We start from the raw sequence: 19,939 nt of genomic DNA, 5'->3' as shown, positions 1-19,939 counted from the left end.
ACTGAGCCTGAGAGTATCTGAACAGGTCTCAACTGCAAAAGGGACCAATTGGCAAATTTCCAATAAGACAGACAACAGACCTCGGTCGGGGGTCAATTCGTGAATAAGGCTAAATAGACAATGTCCTTTTTACCCTACTAGATTACACAAACAACACTATCATTTGTGTTGTGCTATCAAAACTCAATTTTGCTTTGGTTGTTCTGCCATTAAGCAATGCCAAGAACAAACACACCATTTTTTTAACGTTTTCATTACGTGTCCTATCAGCCGGCGTCTCGAGAAACAATTCATGTTCTGCACAAATCCATCCATAACCTGGTTTTCAGCAAATTAATGTTGTATCTTAGAATCCAATAGAGAATGTTGCTGGGACTTGGTACATCAGCTTGGAGTAGACATTGAAAGAAACACAATTTAACAAATCAAACCATTAATTCGCAATATGGTCTGATCATGGAGGAGTTCTCATTGTGAGAAAAATAAAAGGCAAACCAAAATCATTCAACTCAGACCAACTAGAAGCAAATTGATTGACAACACAATCAAAGGACATTTTTGAGTTAGGCACCTCAACTAAATCGAAACTATTCGAGGAAATAAATTATCCTCCAAGCAATCTATTCCAACCATAATAAGTAGGCAATCTTACAACTTACAAGGTATACAATTCAGTACAAAGATAACTACCAGATTATCTTCTAAAAGTTTTGTGCTATGGTCACAGTCTCACTGAACTCCCACGTGTGCTCGTAAAGTGTCTCAAAGGAACTTACATTATAATGTCAAAATCTCTCTGAAAGATGGAAAGTCCTGCACCTTCAGTTCTTGACCATTCTCCTACAATCAGTGACAAAACTTTCAAAATGAATAGATAAAAGCATGAAATATGGTTTACACATACAAAATGTTATAGAAATACTTATATATCCCAGCCAAAGGCTATTTCTTCAGAAGATTTCATAATGTTGTGAATTTTAAACGTGCCAAGATTCTGTCATTGGGTAACAAATATCGCAGACCATCCATAAACCCAAATGGTCAACAAAAACGGTAAGAATGCAATTGCACTTAGAATACTTGTGCACATACTTTAATTTGAATGAACATTGTGCAAGACATTTGATACAAAGGACCCCGTTACCACAACACATTTTCCTAATGTGTAGGCCAAACAAAAATTAAAGTGCCCCCGCCCCTACCCCCAACCAAAACATCAAAGATTTTAAATAAATAAATAAATAAAACCCAGTCCCTTCCAAAAAAATACATTAAGCCTGGCAGGATGGTGAAGCTGAAATAAGCATCTTATAATTCACTCCCGCCAAATGGCTCAGATGTTTTACTAGATCTGCTCAAAGAACAACTACAGAGTAGCTGTTCTCATCCTGAGAGGTGTAGTTTAATAAGAGCACATCATCATTGCCATATAAAAGGTGGGGAGGAGAAAGAAAAAAAAAACTGTAGCATGATGAACACTTAGGAGTGGCATGACATGTTCACAAAGACCTGGCACAGCTGCCCAGTTTGCACCAAAGAAGAAAATGGGAGCCAGCCATGGAAAGAAAACTTCTTTGGTTCTTTATTTTTTCCCCTGGCATTGAAAAATGCATAATTGATCTGATGGAACATGTGGAATCAGATATACAAGTTACTGAAGACTACTGCTAACCAAGAATTTCATAGTGCATAAAGATTTCATGAATTCACCAATCACTATCAAAGAAGCAAAAGAAAAATGCAGAAAGGGTGGATATTAGACATTTATCATAATGCTATACAATTATCTACCATATTTGAAAAACTTGGACCGTATCATATGAGCTTGATCATTGTATCATAGAATTTGAATAAGAAATAATGCTAATCTCATAAGCCTGAAGACCAAGAAATTAAAACTTACCTCACCTGATATATTTTCCATTGCTGTTATTATGTATGATATTGTCAAGTTAACCTTCTTTCCTATAGTAATAACCACATGCATAAATCAGGACACTGATCTAGTATGGTTTTTTGTTAAAAAATTGCAGAAAACTTGTGCTTCCACAATGACGAAAAAAATAAAATAAAAGAATCAACATACTTCCTCTTTCTTCGATCAACCCCACTATTCCTTGCTTCGTTTTTTGCAAGAGCAGACCCAGGGGGGGCAACATACTGCATAGGAGAAGGGGCTGGAGCATTTGCTGTCACCGAAACAGTTGTAGCTGGCACAGGAGGCACAGGTTGCTGAGGTGGAGCAGGAGTAGGAGGTGCAGCAACAGGTTCAGGAAGGGGTCTCGGTAATATATGTTTCAAACGGTTGTTCCTATAGTTCTTCCAGAAGTAGAATTGCTGCCTATGTGCCAATTCCTAAAAGTTACAAGAACCAGATGAATTTACTGCTAACTCCAATATATAGCTCCAAACACTTTAAATTTTAAGGGAGGAAAACATTATTCCAGAAGTGACTTAAAAAGGAACAACATAGAAGCATCAGAAATTGACCTTGTTAACAGGATGGGCCATTGCGTTGCGAAAGTTGGCATTTTGAAGTTGCTCAAGAAAAAATAGGCAATGAGGATACCTGAATAGTTACAGGAAATTATATCAAGGGTGGAAAAAAAATACCTTATAAAAGAAGGTAGACCAGTCAATGAACTCAAAATGACCACAAAGTTATTATTATTTTTTTAAGACAAAAATGACCACAAAGTTATTATAAGACATGGGTTTTCACTCACATTATAAATTTCGTATACTCAGGACGCTGCCAATATTGAAGATATTTCAAGTACCCAATGAAAGCCTCATCTTCAAAATAACGATTTTGGGCCAAATCTGTAGCAAATGGACAAAGAATAAGGTACTTTTATAACAATGCTGCATGTCCATGAAGATAGAGTAAATGCAAAAAGAAAGAAAAATAGCAAAGTGAAAGGTGAGTACAGTGAATGTAGGTGGGATTTGCAAGACATTGGACGAATTCCAATTCAAGCAAGAAACGTTGTCGGCCGTCATCTGGGTCCTTGTATATGGTATTTGTCCTGCAATTACCAGTAGAAATCAATCAAATTGAACAAGTTCTTTCTCTGTTCCAATCAAATGGGTAAAACGTTTGAGAAATTAATTAAGATCAAATGAACTCCCACGAACCCCAGGAAAGTTTAGGATATCGACAAAAAATCATATAAATCAGAAGAAAATAAAAAGCACAAAAATTATATATATTTGAAAGCGAAGAGGAAGAAGGGGGGTTTGCTTACAAGGGTGGAGTATCGGCTGTTTCGTCACTCTCTGTGCCAGACGCCATTCAATTTCAAGCCTCCCACGCACTCAGATATCAGATTTTGCGAAAGATTTTCTGCTGTTCTCCCTCCCTTGCCCCCTTTCTAGTAGTAGCATCCGTAACAGTCATAACAACTAAAGCAGCGGAGATGGGCCAAGCCAGCGTTGCCTTGGTCTGAGCCCAATCTCAAAATTGCTATTTGATTAATTTTTTAGCCCATAAATAATAAATATTTTTTTAAGGCGAAAAAGATAAAGTTGAAACACTCCCCACCCCAACCATCCCCCCTCCTTTTAACACAAAACGTCCCTAACGTTTGCGAAATTATCAGATTGCATCCTTAAAAAAATTTTGTATCATTCATAATTCCTAACATTAATATAGGCACTCTTAAATAGTCCCTCTGTTAAAAAAACTGTTAAATCCAAAGATATAATCGTCAAATCAATCCATAATTATAATATATATATATATATATTTTCCTTCCCTTCTCTCTTTCTTTCTTCTTCTTCCTTCACTCTTTCTTTTCTTTTTCTTCTTTCTCTCCACCAGATTCCTTATCTCTTCTCTCTCTGTTGATTGCTTAACAAAAGGAAGGAAATATAAGTAAAGGGTTAGGTCTCTTTAGTTTCACTCAGAACTACTTCATGTAAGATCTCTATAATGAAAACTATAAAATTCTTTGTCATAAGAATATTATTGATGAAAATGAAAATTTGAAAATGAGGTCCATTACAGCAGCATTCGTTGGGAGAAACGTGGATAAATTTCACTTGTTTTTTAGTAGTTTTCAGATTTGAATATAAATGCTGGTAAATGTTGCTGGATTTTGTACTGTTGCATTTTACAGCCTCAGGTCTTTTCATTTCAATTGGAGGGAAAGAGATTTTTATGTAAGTCGGACAAGTCTTGGCTGGAACCTGAGAAACTCTGCCAATTGGTGGCCTAATAGGGCTGGCTTAAGTTACCATTAAAACTAAAGTTAATTTGTTCATATTATAATTACTATCATCAATAAAGAATCTTAGAACCAAAACCAGGATTAGGCGATTGGCTCCTCGTTTATGAAACCACTAATTTCCTTGGTTGAGTTGAGTCCGTTGTTTTACAAACAATTAAGTCATGTAAATGACAATGTTGCCTCTGTATTTAGCGTGGTGTTCATGCATCAAGCACACACCCTGCCATGTAATTTGAGATAAGGAATCTGGTGGAGAGAAAGAAGAAGAAAAGAAAGAGATAAGGGAGAAGAAGAAAGAAAGAAGAAAGAAAGAAGAAAGAGAGAGAGAAGGGAAGGAAATAATATATATATATATGTCCCGATCTCTTGGACTACAGGGGTCCAAGAGATTTGTAGTCACTCACCGTTGGATGTAAATTCAACGGTTCACTCACTCTTGCACTCATTTTAAGAAACTTTTTTGAACCATTGGATAAACATCCAAAGGTGGGTGACCACAATCTCTTGGACTGTGGTCCAAGAGATCGGGGCTGATATATATATCATAATTTTAGATTAATTTGACTATTATATCCCTGGATTTAACAGTTTTTTTGACAGATGGACTATTTAAGAGCACCTATATTAACGTTAGGGACCATGAGTGAAACAAAAAAACTTTAAGGATGCAATCTGATAGTTTCGCAAACGTCAGGGACGTTTTGTGATAAAAAGCCTTTTTAGAATATAATACAAGCGATGGTCTAAACCAGTACAAGGAGAAGGGGGTTTCTCACACATGCATTACGACCAATTCTTGTTAATTGTCCAATTTTTGCACTCATGGTATATTTGTCCAATTTTTGCACTCATGGTATATTGATATTCAGTAGAAATTCAGCGTCATTAAAACAATTTCTCGAATTTGAGATCCCAGCTGATAGGATAGGATAGTGTTTTTGTTTGCTCGTATCAAAATTGATTTTGAAACAAGAAGATTGCCATGTAACAACCCACGTTACTTGTCTAGTTTGTTCAGACCTAAACTCATTTTGAGAAGATATCTTGGGATGAGGATGCCTAAGAATGTGATTTAATCTGTTGGAATTCACATCAAGGGCTATAAACAGATCCCATTCATAAGCAATCGACACACAATAGACTCGGTCCAATTTCACAAGCTTCATTCAAGAACGGAGGCTAGAATCAATTTGAAACACTTCCTGTTCTGCACAAAACCACAACCTGCGTTTATTTTATTGGAAAATATATGCCCACATCATGTCATTTGGACAAACAAACTTTTGTCTTGACCAAAAAAAGACAACTTTATATTGATAATTCACTACTCGAATTCATAAAATTGAATGCATAAACAGTTTCCTTCAATGTTGAAAAAAAAACATCCACACTGATCTTAAAACTACAAATCTAGCACAGAATTCTGTAAAAAGGACTCATCTCTAATCAGCATTTGCATATCTGCCTTCTTTCATCCCCTCCACACATGAACTAAACCATTTTGTGCACTACAAATTTGAGAAAGAATCAAGTTGGCCTCTGCCATGCAAATGATGGTTCAACTTCTTTTCTCCAGTTCCCAAAACTATAGATACGACCATAATGAAACATAAATGGCTCTTGCACAATTAGAATGGTATATGACCATAATAAAACATACATGGCCTTCACATAACGTGGCCACCTGGTGATGTTATTCATCATTAGTATGGTCTATATCGCATGGGCCGCCTGAACCTTGGAACCCTCCTGCATAGAAGAAAAAACAAATCAATGCATAAGTATAGAAACAATCTTATTTGTATCTCAGAGTAAGCGAGAAAAACAAAAACCTACAGTTTCCAGCAGTGCAGCTAAGGAAATAACACAAACAAGCAGCCAATATTGCAGCCTGGTCAATTTGTCAAAGGACCTGCTGCGCAGCCTAGGAGAAATTGACTAGGTGCTTAAGATTGTCATAGTTTCTAGTTTTGACAGTTTCAGCTTATTCATTTTTTTCTCCTTTTTATTATTTTTTTCGGAAGCGTGCGAGGCATGCAAAGTACAATATTACCTTTAGTTCAAATAATACCACTAAAGTCTATATACTCTCAGCACTACATGTTGTGTGGCCTTATATCATTTCACATATATTTTGTGTCTTATACGAATCTAAAATCTACACTCAAGCACACTAAATGGTCATAAAGCAAGTAAAGGATGAATTTGATGGAGACAAATAGTAATTTCCAAATTCTCATGCCTCTTTGACTTCCTTAAAGGCAACCAAGTAGAACAAAGAGATCCTAGGGCTTACCCATAACCATACGCAGGAAAGAAAGGTGCAGCAGGTATGAAGGGCCTCCGAGATCGAAAAAATGGGTTAGGACGCCTTCCCCGATACTGTTTCATTCCAGGAACGTTTGTCCGCTTAGCAGAGACCTGTGAATATACCAAAACCAATCACTATAGCTCAAATGATTGACCAAGAAATTATTACTCTAATTCGAATGAGTCTAGAGAACTATCTATATAAAATAAATCAAGTACCTTCAATTGACGGCCATGCAATTCTGATTCATTTAACAGGAGAGCATTCTGAACAGCATCAACTTCAACAAACTCAACGTAAGCAAATCCTTTTGGTTGACCAAACTTGTCGGTCAAAATTGTAACTCTGTTCACAGTTCCACAAGACTGAAAATGCTGCTGGACTTCCTCAGGAGTACATGCATAGTCGACCTGAAGTTAAAATCAAACGAAGTTCTCACTCTTGGTCTTGAGGCTTCCAGAGACGATATAAAATATCACATATGGTTACAATTTAGAAAGAACGTTGGACCTATTGCAGTTGAACTTAATCAAAACACAAAGGAAATCAAACTAATTTGAGACTGCATCTCAAAAACTACATAGAGCCAACTTAAAGTTGCTGGGTAAATTGTTTAAAATTGCATTGAATTATACATTAATGAATACCAAATATCATTAAACTTTTTAAGTTTATCAACCCAACTCTATCTGCACCAGAAATTTTCTAAATAGTTCTTTCAAGATAGCATGGCTATGGAAGATAGATGGCTACGTGAAATTCAAATCTCAAACTACAACTTAATCAGGCTATGAAACCTTCAATAATTTGCAGCCCACAGCAAAAAAAAATCTAAAGAAACATAACAATCAGAGAGTAAATGGAAAAAAAAGGGCAACAAACAAACTTTATGGATGCCACTCAGTCCTAGGGAACTCCAAAAGCAACAAATAAAATGTCTGCTAGGAAACTGAGTGATATCCTAAACTATGATATCTTCTAATTCTAAAAGATTGATCCCTACAAGAACTAATTTTCATAAGGAAAACGATAAAGAGGTAGAGCAGAGCATGCCACACTAAATATAGTATAATGAATTCCAACTTAAAATGAAACAAAGATAGGATTGTTGAGCCTCACATTACCAACATAGATGGATCGAGAATCCACCTCCTCCTTCTCAGCCTGAGTTGCAGAACCACTAGAGGAATCTTCATTCACAATCAAAACACATAAAAACAAGAACTATTAGCTAATATTGATAGATATCATTACTTGAAACAATAAACCTTGAAGTACTTCAAATCTAGCACCATCGAACCATGGAAATCATGTTTTATCACATTTAAAGCATGAACAGTTCAAAACTACTGGTGATACACATTATAAAAGCCTATTGTATGACAGAAAGATTCTATAAGAACCATTGTATGTATAATTCAATGGTGCCCTCGATGGGCTGACCAACAAAGAAAATACAAATGACACACAATTAGACAACAATGGCAAAGGGTGGAGATGCAACTAAGAGAATCCGGTTAGTTATCATATTAGAGACACACAATAATGCACTAGAACCAATCGGGCTTAATATAAAAGGACAGTAACTCCTCATAAAAAATTTCAAGACAACAAGCGTACACGTATGCAGAACAAAATCTACAAAATCCCAATTATACAATATTAGAAACCTTGGAACTTGGGCAATCGATCCATTTAATCAGCGACAAACAACTGACAACCAAGGTCGGGGCATCAAGACTCGAAATAATTAAAATTTTCCTGTCTTTACAGTATCTTATATAAGAGAACAATAACTCTAGCATAACCATTCGAGACGGTACACGTGCACGTGCACATACACACAACAAACCTACCAAACTCCAGTTGTACAAAATAAATGACTTTCCAATTTGGGTTATTCACCCAATTAATCAGTGCCAAGTGACAACGTGGTCGGTTCAACGCACCAATATTCAAAAAAATCAGATTTCCATGTTCTTTTAAGCTTTTATGTAAGAATTCACCAATCATACAGCACAAAAGGACTACAAAGTGGATTCTGGCCTAGCATTAGCTAAACAGTTATCACTGAGCTCAAACCCACAAAAGAATCAAATGCAGCCTAACCCTAGCTCAATAAATCACGCCCACAATACCTAAAGAAAGCAAGAACAAAAAAGAACACTAAAACTTGGGTTTCTAATGGATGAATGGGAGGGGATTGATACCTTGAACAGCGCCCATCTCCTTTTCGACCTTGGCCTGCATGTCGCGGAGAGCGCCGGCCTCTTCTTCTATCTCTTTGAGCCGCTTCTTCATGTCCTCCAGCTCCTATATCACAACGAAAAACCGAACCTAAATCAACCCAACCGGTCCAAACAAACAAGAAGCTACCAATCGAGATTTACGAGACTAAATTGCAGTACCTTGGAGTTAGGGTCGTCGTTGTAGTCTTGGTCGTCGTCGGCCCTGGACGACATGTCGACGTCTTCGCCGTCGTCGGCTGGGATCTCGCCGCCGTAAACCTCGTGCTCTTGTTGCTCCTCCATCTCTCTCTCTCTATTGTCTGTGTGAGTGTGATTCGGAGAGGTGTGTGTCTGGTTTTGTGAGGTTTTTGGTTTGGGGATTATATATTTGGGATCGGGCGGTCGATGTGTATGGGGTTGGGGTTGAGGAGAAACGTGGCTCAATTTTGAAATTTTGAGAACCCGTGGGGGCACTTTGGGATTTTGCCTTTTTTATCCGTTTGTATTTGATTACCTCATTGGATTCGGAAACTCTGCTTGATGATTGCATTATTGCTTGCGTCGGGCTGATGATGAACGTATGAGATTGTACCACGTCGTAGAAAGAAAAATCTTGCGGTTGCGTTTCTTTTCTTCTCTTCTAATTCATTTTGCTTTAGTTAGCTGCCCTTAAACGACGTCGTTGATTTTTATTATTCTAAGCTCTAATAATAAGAACTACAATTAATATTAAATAATTACTAAAAGTGTTACACAAAAACTACAATTAAATATTAAATAATTACTAAAAGTGTCACACAAATGTGATGCATGTGCGATATAATAGAAGTTATAGTAGGGATTAAAAGAATTACGTTAATGAGGGAGCAAGTAATTACTATGAAATATAAAGTTTTAAGTTCATAATTGAAATTTTTTAAACTATTAAGTGCATTACATTATCATGTACATAATTTACAAACCCTATTCTCTTAATAATAGCATGGATAATATGTGAGAGAACATATTATAGAACCAAAGGTAGTGAGAGAGATGTGATTCATAAAATTTGGTTTGGCCTATTTATCAACCTTTCATGTAAACATGAGAATGTTTGTCTTTAATTTGAGGACAGAAAAGATTCAAACTTTGAATATTATCCAATGAAGTATAGAGAAATATCATTTTATCCATAAATAGAAGATGGTTAATTAAGATGGACGAAATACTATAAGCTAAAAACGTGTTTTATGTTATGATGACGAAGTTAAGGAACCGAAAAATAGATATAGGTCATTTTTATCAAGGAATTTTCATAATTCAGTGTTTATATGATTATTTTGTGTCCATGCCTATAGATGAATTTTGCCAAATCACGTTGAACTTCAAAACTTTCAGTTTCTTGCATTCTGATAGATAGATATATGTAATGAATGGGCCTTTCTTTTCCTTTGTATGCTAACTGTAATGAATGTGTTTCTACATAAACCTGAAAAGGTAACAATCTATAAATCAAAGCAAAAACCTTTAACCAAATGGATCAAGTGATGAACCCCAAAATCTTTGTTAGTGGCCAAGGCATTGACTTTAATTTCAAGGTGGGGCATTTCAATTTGGTTGATGTTGGTGTTGCCCCACTAGAATCACTGTTAGCATAAAGTGAAGGACTCTGGTTGGCGCATGAGCAGTTAAAAGATGCTTTGATTTGCATTTAAAAACCCAAAAGGCCAAAACCCATCACTCTTCTTTGGCCAGAAATGGCAACTGGGGATTAACCTGTTTGAGGCAAGAAACCGATTCTTTATTATTATATATATACATACCATTTCGACTTAAAAGCATTAATTTGCATCGCCATGACCAAAACTTAGCTGTGAAAGCATTTGTTTTTTTTTTTAAATCGAAGAGTCAAGAGACATATTTGATCAAGTTGGCTGATCAGTGTGGCAGATTGACCTCCATGGGTTTTCCTTTTCCCCCAAAGAATATATTCCATCATGTCAGCCAAATGGTGCAAACACACAGATGAAATAATAAAAAAGATTTGGTCTGCAATATTTCTTTGTCTTTTACAGGCTATAAATAGAGAGCTCAAAATGCATTATTTTTCATCCCATTGCAGCCTTGCAGGAGGAGTGGAGAGAGAGAGAGAGACAGAGAGAGAGAGAGGAAGGGAGGTCTAACATGAGAGCAAGAGCCTAGTTTGGTAGCCAAGGATGACTTGCCTGCTCTACCAGAGAGATCAATTCTCCATTGGTGTAACTTTGTTGGATTGGAAGCTTCTGTTTGGCCAGGCAGTCATCCAGGCTAAACTGACAGGCTCTTCTTCCTCATGCCAGGCCTTCCCTTCTTCCATGATCAGAACTGGAGAAATGAGGGTTCTTTCTTGAAGAAAAGGTGTGACCTTTTTCATTTTTATTGCATTATTGCATTATTGCATTATTAGCAATAAGGGTTCTTCACTTCTTGCAATTGCATTATTAGCAATAAGGTGTTGGGCCTGATGGGCCTGGGCCTGAGCTTTTAAAGCCCAAGTAAACCCTTTGTCTTTTTATTCAAAACCCAAGTTCTGGCTCATTATTGTCTCAATAGAAGCAACGGTTGGATTTCCACCATACATAAATCTATTTGGCGGGAGATGCCATTGTTTTAGTTAAAGATTTTTTTCTTCTTCTCTCTTCTTGTTCTTGTTCTTCTTTATTGCCTGGTGAAGAAGGAGTTTGTTTATTCTCTGCATTAGCAATTAGAGAGAAACCAGTTCATCAAAAATGTGGGAACTTCAATCGGATTGGTACTCCCCTACTCGCCTGAACAGCAACCCCATTACCCAATACGACTTTCCGGTACAAATTACTCTATACATTGCCTTTTATCTTCAGCAAGATTTTAATTTTCTGTAACCCTTTATGTCATTCTCTTATGCTTTACTGTTGCTTTGACGTTTGGTTGCTGATTTGTTCTTCTTTGAATTTTGGGTTTTGTGCATCTGCAAATTTAGGGAGATCGGTTTATACCCAATAGGAGTTTGATGGATCTTGATCAAGCCCGCAGTTTACTGTCAAACAGGACAACACCAAACCGGAACTCGAATTTCAATGTAAAAATTAATTGCTTTAGTCATTTTTAGTCTTTTCTGATAAATTGTTAACTGGGTTTTAGTTTTTACTTCAATTTGGAAAAAAAGGACTATCTTTGTTTTGGGGTCTTGATGTTTTTTGAATGTTGCATTTTATCTTCTGCTGAATTTCAAGAATTGGGTATGTCGTAGTTGCATTTTAGTTTCTTGTAAACAATTCTTGAACTGATATCCTTAGTTCTTGGGTCTTCCAGGAGGTGTACAGGAAGAGCATAGAGGACAAACTGACTTTGGATTCAGAAGGGAACCCATTTAGGATGTTGGTTTTTAGGGGAAGTCCAAAATCAAACAGAAAGTCCATTCGTTGTGTTGATCTGATGCGACAGGATGAGGCAAAGGAATTGGATGGTAATGGTAAACACCATCAGCCTCGAAGATTGCCTAAGGTACTGCAAACATATCACTTTTTCCTTCCCATTTCCTTCTTGTTTTGCTCTCTGTTATTACTTTGTTCTAAGTGTGGAATGCTGAAGGGGGAAGCTAGAATTCTGGATGCACCAAACATAAGAAATGACTTTTACATGAGCACCATGGATTGGGGGAAGAACAATGTCATTGCAATTGCTTTAGGCAAAGATTTATTCCTTTGGAACGCAGAGAACCGAGAGGTTCATAAGCTGTTGCAAGTTGATGATCTGAATGATTTTCCATCAAGTGTAGCCTGGTCTCAAGATGCCAAAACTGTAGCAGTTGGATTTAGGCGTTCAAAACTCCAATTGTGGGATGCTGAGACTTCTAAGCTTGTAAAGCTCTCTCAAACACCTTATCCTGCTTGTTAAATTTATTCATTGTTTTGAAACATTTAGTTGATGATGCAATTCAAACCATTTTCTGGTTCATCTTTTTTACACAAAGGTTAGAAGCCTAGAAAACCACAAGGACAGGATAGCAAGCATTACATGGAATGGCCACACATTAACATCCGGCAGCCGCGACAAGTCCATCATCAACCATGATGGTAGTCCACAAACAACCTTCCACCTTTAGCAATTCTATTCTGATTCTAAATCATTGATTTAATGGAACAATTCACTGAAGAAGCCTCTTTGACAGTCAGAGCGGGAAGCAATGTGACTTGCCGTTTACGGACACACACTGAAGAAGTCTGTGGTTTGAAATGGTCAGGAGAAGGCAATGTATTGGCAAGCGGCGGCAATGAAAATCTTCTGTACATATGGGACTCTTCCAAAATGAACTCACAGAGATTCTTGTTTCGTCTTAAAGACCATCGTGCTGCAGTCAAGGCCCTTGCATGGTGTCCTTATCAGTCTGAAGTGCTAGCCTCCGGGGCAGGCACGAAAGATGGGTGTATTAAGATATGGAACACAAAAAAGGGAACCTGCATCAAAAGCATTGCTACCGAAGCTCAGGCAAGTTCTAGGATTTGATCTCCATTTTACAAGCTTTCCATGGTTTTCTTGTTTTCATTTTTATGATATTCTAATCAATTAATATAACTCTGTGCTATATTTCTAGGTTTGTGGACTGGAGTGGAACAGGCATCACAAGGAGATAATGAGTGGCCATGGCTATAGTGCAAGCGAGCTCATCAAGAATCAGCTCTGCCTTTGGAGGTATCCCTCCATGGATAAAGTCGGAAGCTTGAATCGCTACACATCCAGAGTCCTTCATCTTTCTCAGGTTTGAAAACCCAAAATTTCATTTTGCAACTCTTTTGGGTCCTTTTGACTATCCCATAAGCCTTTGACATGGTTTTTTTTTGTTTTTTGTTGCAGAGCCCTGATGGGTTAACTGTGGTATCAGCTGTGGCAGATGGCTCTCTTCGATTTTTGGAGGTCTTTGGACCACCAAGCATTGACAAATCAAGGATCTCCCCTCTGGATGGTCTATTGTCTCTTAAGATTTCTCCCATAAGATGATATGAATACAAGATGAGCAACTTTATATTTTGTAGAAAACCACAGAGAAATACATGCTCCCCTAAGATCTTAAATTCTATCTACTCGGGTGAAATAAAATTTAGTACATGCCGCCCAAACTCGAATGACCTCTGTATGTATCACATTTACTGCAAACCAGAAGGCAACCAACCCAAAATTGTTTCCGGTTTTTCTTCACTGCCAGCAAAATAAACTGAATTCATTCAGTCTCTGAGTCATCACTCTTGTTGTCCACATAAATCTCTTCAACTTCGCCATCTGATGTTTTCTCCTCTTCCTCTCTTTTCTTCCTTTCTTCTGCTTCCTCTCTTTCAGCAGCTCGAGCCTTTGCGATTTCAAGCCTAGAACTGACTGCTTCCCACGATACAAGTTTCTCCAGAAAGATTGATATGTAATCAGCCCGTCGGTTCTGGAGGAAGAACCAGAGATTCAGTTGTTAGATGTACTTGTATCGGACAGAATGCATAGATCCCTTCTCATAAGAAGGAAATTCATATGTTCAATAAAGGAGGCTCACCTGAAAATCAAGGTAGTAAGCATGCTGTTGAAACAAAAACAAATTTTCCACAGTGATTTAACAATCAGTCAGTAATGGTTTTTACCAAAATCACTATAAAATATAACTATTTTGAAATAGGAAGAAACATTGGTAAATGTCAAATACCTCCCAAACATCAATAGTAAGGAGCGGCTGCATGAAATCAATAACAAAAGTCATTATACATATTTTCCTACAGAGTACTATATTGATTATCTTGACATGAAAAATGAGTTAGGAAGAATTGAGTAAGTCATAATACTCACAGAATAATCCCAAATAAGGGGGTTTACAGCATTAGGACTCTTCACAACTACAAGCCTCTTGTCTTCATCTGATGGTTTAGGATTTACTGCATTTCCAACATCAAGTCTATTTGCTTTATCTGGAAAAAAGAAAACACTAGGATATATTAGCGTGCACCAAATTCAATGTGATAGCAGAATTCAATCTTAAAGATGTCAAATGGGAAGGCAACCACTCACATGCAAGCCATGCCCAACCAGAACCAAACTGTGTAGCCGCAGCTGACCTTAACTCTTCAATGAATCTCTCAAAAGAACCAAAATCTCTATTAATTAATTCTAGAAGTTCACCTGATGGCTTTCCTCCACCACCTGGTTTCATTGATTCCCAGAAGAAGTCATGGTTCCAGATCTGCAAACAGGCAAAAAAGCAATAGGTAGTTAACTTCAGGAATGACTCATAGAAAAGACTGCTTCTGTGTGCAGTATATGTATGAGTAATATACTGATATAGTCAATCTAGTACATGCTTGAAGTATAAACAAATTGTCACAGACGCCTCAGGTGGATTTCATTAGTATCTAACATTAAGTAGTTATAACTTCACCAATATTGAATTTAACATTAATTTTGACGCAAATGTACAATTTCAAATTGCGATGCATTTCCCCAAGCACCTCAAAACATTATCACATCAAACAATTCAAGATAATGGTAAGCATTCAATCTCATGGATAGCATACCTGTGCTGCATGGTTGAAAGGCGGGAGAAGATCCCCCTTGTTGTATGTAGCAAGTATGATATCTTCCAATGACAATTCATCTAGTTCAGTTCCTGCTATTAACTTGTTTAGGTTATCCACATAACCCCTATGGTGCTTCCCCCAGTGATATTCTAAGGTCTCCTTGCTCATGTGCGGCTCCAGTGCATCCTGCTCAATATGAAGTATCAAAGCAGTGTTAAGATTTAAACAATATTGGCTCACATTGTCATCTAAAGTGAACCAGCACCCCGAATTCTACCGCCCATTTTCAGCCAAAGTTGCTACAATGTTCAGTATATTTGTCCTAATAGATTTCCATTCAATATAGTAAATAAAAGATGAAAGATTGAAACTTGATTGAAAATTTTTATTTGTAACAAGAATTTCTACACCAAGCAGTCAAGTAAATTTGACAAACGCCAGGGCGGCTAGTAGTAATTAAACTTAACTTGAGCTAACACACACTAAATTTGGAACTTGGTGCATGAAGCCTAAACCCACTGGTAAAATAGTAATTATCTACTCAAAATCAGCTTATGTCTTTTAATGTATAAGAAACTTTGCAAAGAGAAACCTCATAACTTTTAGTATCTTACCAGTGGATATGGAGGAGGCTTTAGCTCAAATTGGGCAGTAACACTAGTGCCACCGGCTTTCCTTCTGCATTGTCTCTGCTTTGACAACATTACAATTCCAAATCAAATACAACAAATTTATACATAAAACCAACTCAAAATTTTCAAACTTTTTCTCGATTTTCTCAGAAACCAAAGGAAGCCCATTTATGCAATTGTGAAACGAAATCAAAATTTGGAAGTAGGCGAACCTGTTTCTTTGGCCATTGCAAGCTTCGAGCTGGTCCCAGACTTCCACGAAGCCCTGCAAATTTAGATTAACCATTAAAATTCAATCAAAACCCATTTGCACACTAAGGAAGAGATGGAGTGGGGAGGCCGGTAATGAGTCTAATGACCTTGCCATGATGGAACCAGTGCGCACGTTAGCGAACTAGGCTTGGCTAGCGCTGTTGTTGCCGCTACTGCAACTGCTACTGGTGCTACCATGTCCAAAAAGTTGAAAACTTTGGATAAAGCTGAACGCTTTTAACAGGGGGACGGTTTTTATATTTTCGGAGGGGCTTCAATTCAAGTGTGAAATATATCAACTTCGTTGGGTCTTATGTGTCGACATGGTGTCGCTAAATTAGGTAATGTGGCACTTTCAAAAACAAAATTAAGATATATTTCTGTTGATACATCGAGGACAAATTATTACACTAGCAGCCATGATGTAGTTCTTGGTTTAGTTGTATTTTATACGTAAAATTTATCAATTTTGTTGAGTTGTATATGTTAACATAATGTATCTAAATTAGGTAATGTGGCACAGATAAAAACAAAATTAAGTTATATGTTTCTGTTTATACAAGCTAGAAGAAATGATTGAGTTCGCAATGACCAACTAGCTATTGGTTTATTGGTATTTATCTTTCAACAATGTTGAAAGAGGTTTTAAGTTTAAAACTCCAAATAAAAATAATAATAATATTAGGTATCAACATTTCAATGATTTGGCTGGTATTGTTATGATATTTTGTTACCTTCTTAGACAATAATTACATATATAAATAGTAGAATTAATGGAATAAGTACATCTAATTTCATTGATAAGCATCCAATGTTTCTTCAATGAATTTCTTTCTCTCTTTGATAAAAATAAAAAAATAAATAAAAAAACATTGATAAACATTAATTAACCAATACTGAAACCACATAACTGTGTTGAATTCTAAAACGACGCGTCTGTTCCACTGATTCTATTGAAGATATGGAAAGATTACAAAATATATTGTACATTATTTGTTACCTTGTATAGGAATAGTCAACTTCTCTGTTAAGGCTTGTACAAATTAGTGCCTTTAACTTAGGATTTAAATTACCTTCCTTAGGTAGTCTTATTGGCTATATATATTGGTCTTCTTCTGTATTGCAAATACATAACAAATATACGAGATATTATTTTTACATGGTATCAGAGCCTGTATTGATCCATTAAAAATTTTCATTCTTCCTACGTTTTTTTCAACCATGTCTGACACTGCCTCCACTGCTTCTTCCAAATCTAATGGGAAGAAATCAGTCAATAAGGACACGCCGCTATCCACAGAATATGCGGCTTCTTCTCCCCTTTATTTACATCATTCTGATAATCCTGGTGTGATTCTTGTTACACAGCCGCTGCTTGGTGACAATTATCCTACATGGTCTCGCGCCATGAGGATGGCTCTTGACGCCAAAAACAAACTTGGGTTCATTGACGGCAGTATCGCCAAACCTGAGGATGCTTCAACCAAATTTCATCAATGGACCAGGTGTAATAGCATGGTTCTATCTTGGATTGTTAACGCTCTCTCTCCCGAGATATCTAATAGTGTTATCTATACCGCTACAGCACGCGAAGTTTGGGACGATCTCCGTGAACGTTTTTCTCAAAAGAATGCCCCTAGGATTTTTGAGATTCGTCGCGCCATTGCCAATCATACACAAGGTAACTCATCCATAGCCTCTTATTATACTATTTTGAAAGGTTATTGGGATGAGTTATCTTCATATATTTCGTTAACCTCTTGCACTTGTGGAGCCTCTCAAACTAGCATGAATCACATTCAAGAAGAGCATCTCATGCAATTTTTGGCTGGGTTGAACGAATCTTATTTTGGGGTTCGTAGTAATATGCTTCTTCAGGATCCTTTGCCAACTGTCAATCGTGCCTACTCCTTACTCTTACAAGATGAACGCCAACGTTCTCTTCAACCTGTAATCACAACATCTCTCGATCAATCTGCCATGGCGGCTAATCGACTGCAGTCTCAGAAACCATTTTATCATTGCAAATTTTGTAATACCGACGGTCACTCAGAATCTCGTTGTCGCAAAAATCCTGCCAGCAAAAATTATATGTTTTGCACATTTTGTGATACAGCAGGGCATACACAGTCTCATTGCAAAAAGAAGAATGGGACTGCCAAGACCAATTCTTCTTCCTCACGTACTACCTCTACTGGTTCTTTTGTCGCAGCAACCACTAGCACTCCAGCTGCACCAACTCTAACTCATGAACAATACAATCAATTGATTGCCATGTTGCCATCCGGTAAAAATAATTCTATGGCTAATGTTGCAGGTAACCCATTATGTTTTCATTCTTCATTCAATCTCAGTTCTTGGATAATTGATTCCGGCGCCACCGATCACATGGTTTCTAGTTCTAATATGTTAGACAACATGACCACTCTTAATACTGCTCCTATTAAATTACCTACTGGACAAACATCTAATATTACTCATATTGGCTCTTCCAAACCCTTACCCTCTTTACCTTTACATAATGTCTTATTGGTACCTGATTTTCGTTTTAATCTTCTCTCCGTTAGCAAACTCACTAAGCTACTTAATTGTTTTATTACCTTTTATTCTGATCATTGTGTTTTGCAGGACCTGAGTTCGAAGAGGGAGATTGGTAAGGGATTGGAACGTGGTGGTCTTTATTATTTGGCTCCTGATGTACCCTCTATTGCTAATTCTGTTGTTGCTTCCCCGAGTTTCAATCTATGGCACTGGCGCTTAGGTCATCCATCTAAATTTATCCTTCCCCACCTACAAAATTTTCATTCTACAATTTCTATTCCTAATAATCATGTTTGCACCATTTGCCCTTTGGCTAAACATTGTAGACTTTCTTTTCCCTCAAGTACTATTTCAACGAATGCTTGCTTTGATTTGATTCATTGTGATGTGTGGGGTCCTTATTCTATTCCTGCTCTTTCTGGTGCTAAATATTTTTTAACCATAGTAGATGATTATTCTCGTAGTACTTGGCTTTATTTAATGCAACATAAATCTGAAGTCACTACCTATCTACCTCGTTTTTTTGCTATGATTAAAACACAGTTTAATCTCACTATTCGCCAAGTTCGTACCGATAATGGAACTGAATTTTTTAATCACACCATTAAACATTTTTTTTCTTCACTTGGTGTCATTCATCAACATAGTTGTGTGGGAACACCGCAACAAAATGGCGTTGTTGAGCGCAAACATCGTCATCTTTTAAACATTGCTCGTTCTCTTCGTTTCCAATCGAATTTACCTTTATCTTTTTGGGGAGATTGTGTTCTTACTGCTACATATTTAATTAATCGTTTGCCCACAAAAATTTTACAAGGAAAAACACCTTATGATGTTCTTTTTGGCAAGTCGCCATCTTATGCACATTTACGTATTTTTGGTTGCCTTTGTTATGGGCATAATCTTTCCCCTCACTCAAAGTTTGATAAACGAGCCACACCAGGCATTTTTATTGGTTATCCACCTTCTCAAAAGGCTTACAAAATTTATGATCTTCACACTAAAAAGGTTTATACTTCACGTGATGTCACTTTCTATGAAACTGTATTTCCTTACAATTTATCCCACACAAATACCATGCCTAGCGTCTTACCTCTTCCTATACCAGAATTTGAGCCATCTGACCATGCTACTGCTTCCGCACCTACACCACCCCTTAACCCCATTACAGAGACCACACCTTCTCCGTCTCCAATTA

The 19,939-nt window shown here is 37.1% G+C and overlaps 4 protein-coding genes across 9 annotated transcripts; 1 reads left to right on the top strand and 3 right to left on the bottom strand.

Moving 5' to 3' along the window:
- LOC18785375 (mediator of RNA polymerase II transcription subunit 31) lies at positions 492–3,428 on the bottom strand. 3 transcript variants are annotated; one of them, XM_007218368.2, is made up of 7 exons: positions 3,249–3,428; positions 2,932–3,029; positions 2,727–2,823; positions 2,491–2,569; positions 2,087–2,355; positions 1,904–1,965; positions 492–840 (listed from the first exon to the last, which is right to left on the bottom strand). In XM_007218368.2, exons 1-6 carry the CDS (start codon positions 3,293–3,295, stop codon positions 1,953–1,955), a joined length of 603 nt encoding a protein of 200 aa, XP_007218430.1. In that variant the 5' UTR covers positions 3,296–3,428; the 3' UTR covers positions 492–840; positions 1,904–1,952. The 3 variants fall into 3 exon arrangements, with proteins under 3 accessions (XP_007218430.1, XP_020414205.1, XP_007218431.1); XM_020558616.1 differs by having other exon boundaries at positions 1,909–1,965; XM_007218369.2 differs by lacking the exon at positions 1,904–1,965.
- On the bottom strand, positions 5,441–9,223 carry LOC18786935 (polyadenylate-binding protein 1). Its single transcript, XM_020558102.1, has 6 exons — positions 8,952–9,223; positions 8,754–8,856; positions 7,663–7,733; positions 6,762–6,953; positions 6,529–6,653; positions 5,441–5,981 (listed from the first exon to the last, which is right to left on the bottom strand). Exons 1-6 carry the CDS (start codon positions 9,072–9,074, stop codon positions 5,936–5,938), a joined length of 660 nt encoding a protein of 219 aa, XP_020413691.1. The 5' UTR covers positions 9,075–9,223; the 3' UTR covers positions 5,441–5,935.
- LOC18785257 (cell division cycle 20.3, cofactor of APC complex) lies at positions 10,607–13,993 on the top strand. Of its 3 annotated transcripts, none has more exons than XM_020558393.1 (8): positions 10,607–11,147; positions 11,491–11,593; positions 11,749–11,847; positions 12,081–12,629; positions 12,742–12,844; positions 12,940–13,256; positions 13,363–13,527; positions 13,623–13,993. In XM_020558393.1, the coding sequence occupies exons 2-8, from the start codon at positions 11,519–11,521 to the stop codon at positions 13,764–13,766; spliced, it is 1,452 nt and encodes a 483-aa protein (XP_020413982.1). In that variant the 5' UTR covers positions 10,607–11,147; positions 11,491–11,518; the 3' UTR covers positions 13,767–13,993. The 3 variants fall into 3 exon arrangements, with proteins under 3 accessions (XP_020413982.1, XP_020413981.1, XP_020413983.1); XM_020558394.1 differs by lacking the exon at positions 10,607–11,147 and having other exon boundaries at positions 11,188–11,593; positions 12,081–12,272; positions 12,360–12,629; XM_020558392.1 differs by lacking the exon at positions 10,607–11,147 and having other exon boundaries at positions 11,185–11,593.
- On the bottom strand, positions 13,737–16,513 carry LOC18786713 (superoxide dismutase [Fe], chloroplastic). Of its 2 annotated transcripts, none has more exons than XM_007218631.2 (9): positions 16,308–16,513; positions 16,161–16,213; positions 15,931–16,005; positions 15,314–15,502; positions 14,811–14,982; positions 14,592–14,710; positions 14,452–14,478; positions 14,305–14,328; positions 13,737–14,196 (listed from the first exon to the last, which is right to left on the bottom strand). In XM_007218631.2, the coding sequence occupies exons 1-9, from the start codon at positions 16,396–16,398 to the stop codon at positions 13,987–13,989; spliced, it is 960 nt and encodes a 319-aa protein (XP_007218693.1). In that variant the 5' UTR covers positions 16,399–16,513; the 3' UTR covers positions 13,737–13,986. The 2 variants fall into 2 exon arrangements, with proteins under 2 accessions (XP_007218693.1, XP_007218694.1); XM_007218632.2 differs by having other exon boundaries at positions 13,764–14,196; positions 15,931–16,008; positions 16,308–16,473.

Source organism: Prunus persica, chromosome G2 (genome assembly GCF_000346465.2).
Source record: "Prunus persica cultivar Lovell chromosome G2, Prunus_persica_NCBIv2, whole genome shotgun sequence".
In the NCBI taxonomy this organism is placed as follows: Eukaryota; Viridiplantae; Streptophyta; class Magnoliopsida; order Rosales; family Rosaceae; genus Prunus; species Prunus persica.
This window is presented reverse-complemented; position numbering and strand designations above follow the sequence as displayed.

What these genes read in the sequence shown, in the direction of transcription:
- LOC18786713 (XM_007218632.2), bottom strand. Translation starts at nt 16,398, where the DNA reads ATGGTAGCACCAGTAGCAGTTGCAGTAGCGGCAACAACAGCGCTAGCC. An exon ending in TGCAATGGCCAAAGAAACAG is followed by an intron (nt 16,009 to 16,160) that starts GTTCGCCTACTT and finishes ATGTTGTCAAAG; the next exon opens with CAGAGACAATGCAGAAGGAA. An exon ending in CTTACTACCTTGATTTTCAG is followed by an intron (nt 14,197 to 14,304) that starts GTGAGCCTCCTT and finishes TTCTTCCTCCAG; the next exon opens with AACCGACGGGCTGATTACAT.
- LOC18785375 (XM_007218369.2), bottom strand. Translation starts at nt 3,295, where the DNA reads ATGGCGTCTGGCACAGAGAGTGACGAAACAGCCGATACTCCACCCTT. An exon ending in ACAGCCGATACTCCACCCTT is followed by an intron (nt 3,030 to 3,248) that starts GTAAGCAAACCC and finishes TGGTAATTGCAG; the next exon opens with GACAAATACCATATACAAGG. An exon ending in AAATCCCACCTACATTCACT is followed by an intron (nt 2,824 to 2,931) that starts GTACTCACCTTT and finishes CATTTGCTACAG; the next exon opens with ATTTGGCCCAAAATCGTTAT.
- LOC18785257 (XM_020558393.1), top strand. Translation starts at nt 11,519, where the DNA reads ATGTGGGAACTTCAATCGGATTGGTACTCCCCTACTCGCCTGAACAGC. An exon ending in TTACCCAATACGACTTTCCG is followed by an intron (nt 11,594 to 11,748) that starts GTACAAATTACT and finishes CTGCAAATTTAG; the next exon opens with GGAGATCGGTTTATACCCAA. An exon ending in ACCGGAACTCGAATTTCAAT is followed by an intron (nt 11,848 to 12,080) that starts GTAAAAATTAAT and finishes TGGGTCTTCCAG; the next exon opens with GAGGTGTACAGGAAGAGCAT.
- LOC18786935 (XM_020558102.1), bottom strand. Translation starts at nt 9,074, where the DNA reads ATGGAGGAGCAACAAGAGCACGAGGTTTACGGCGGCGAGATCCCAGCC. An exon ending in GATCCATCTATGTTGGTAAT is followed by an intron (nt 6,954 to 7,662) that starts GTGAGGCTCAAC and finishes TTTTAACTTCAG; the next exon opens with GTCGACTATGCATGTACTCC. An exon ending in TTTCCTGCGTATGGTTATGG is followed by an intron (nt 5,982 to 6,528) that starts GTAAGCCCTAGG and finishes TCTTCTATGCAG; the next exon opens with GAGGGTTCCAAGGTTCAGGC.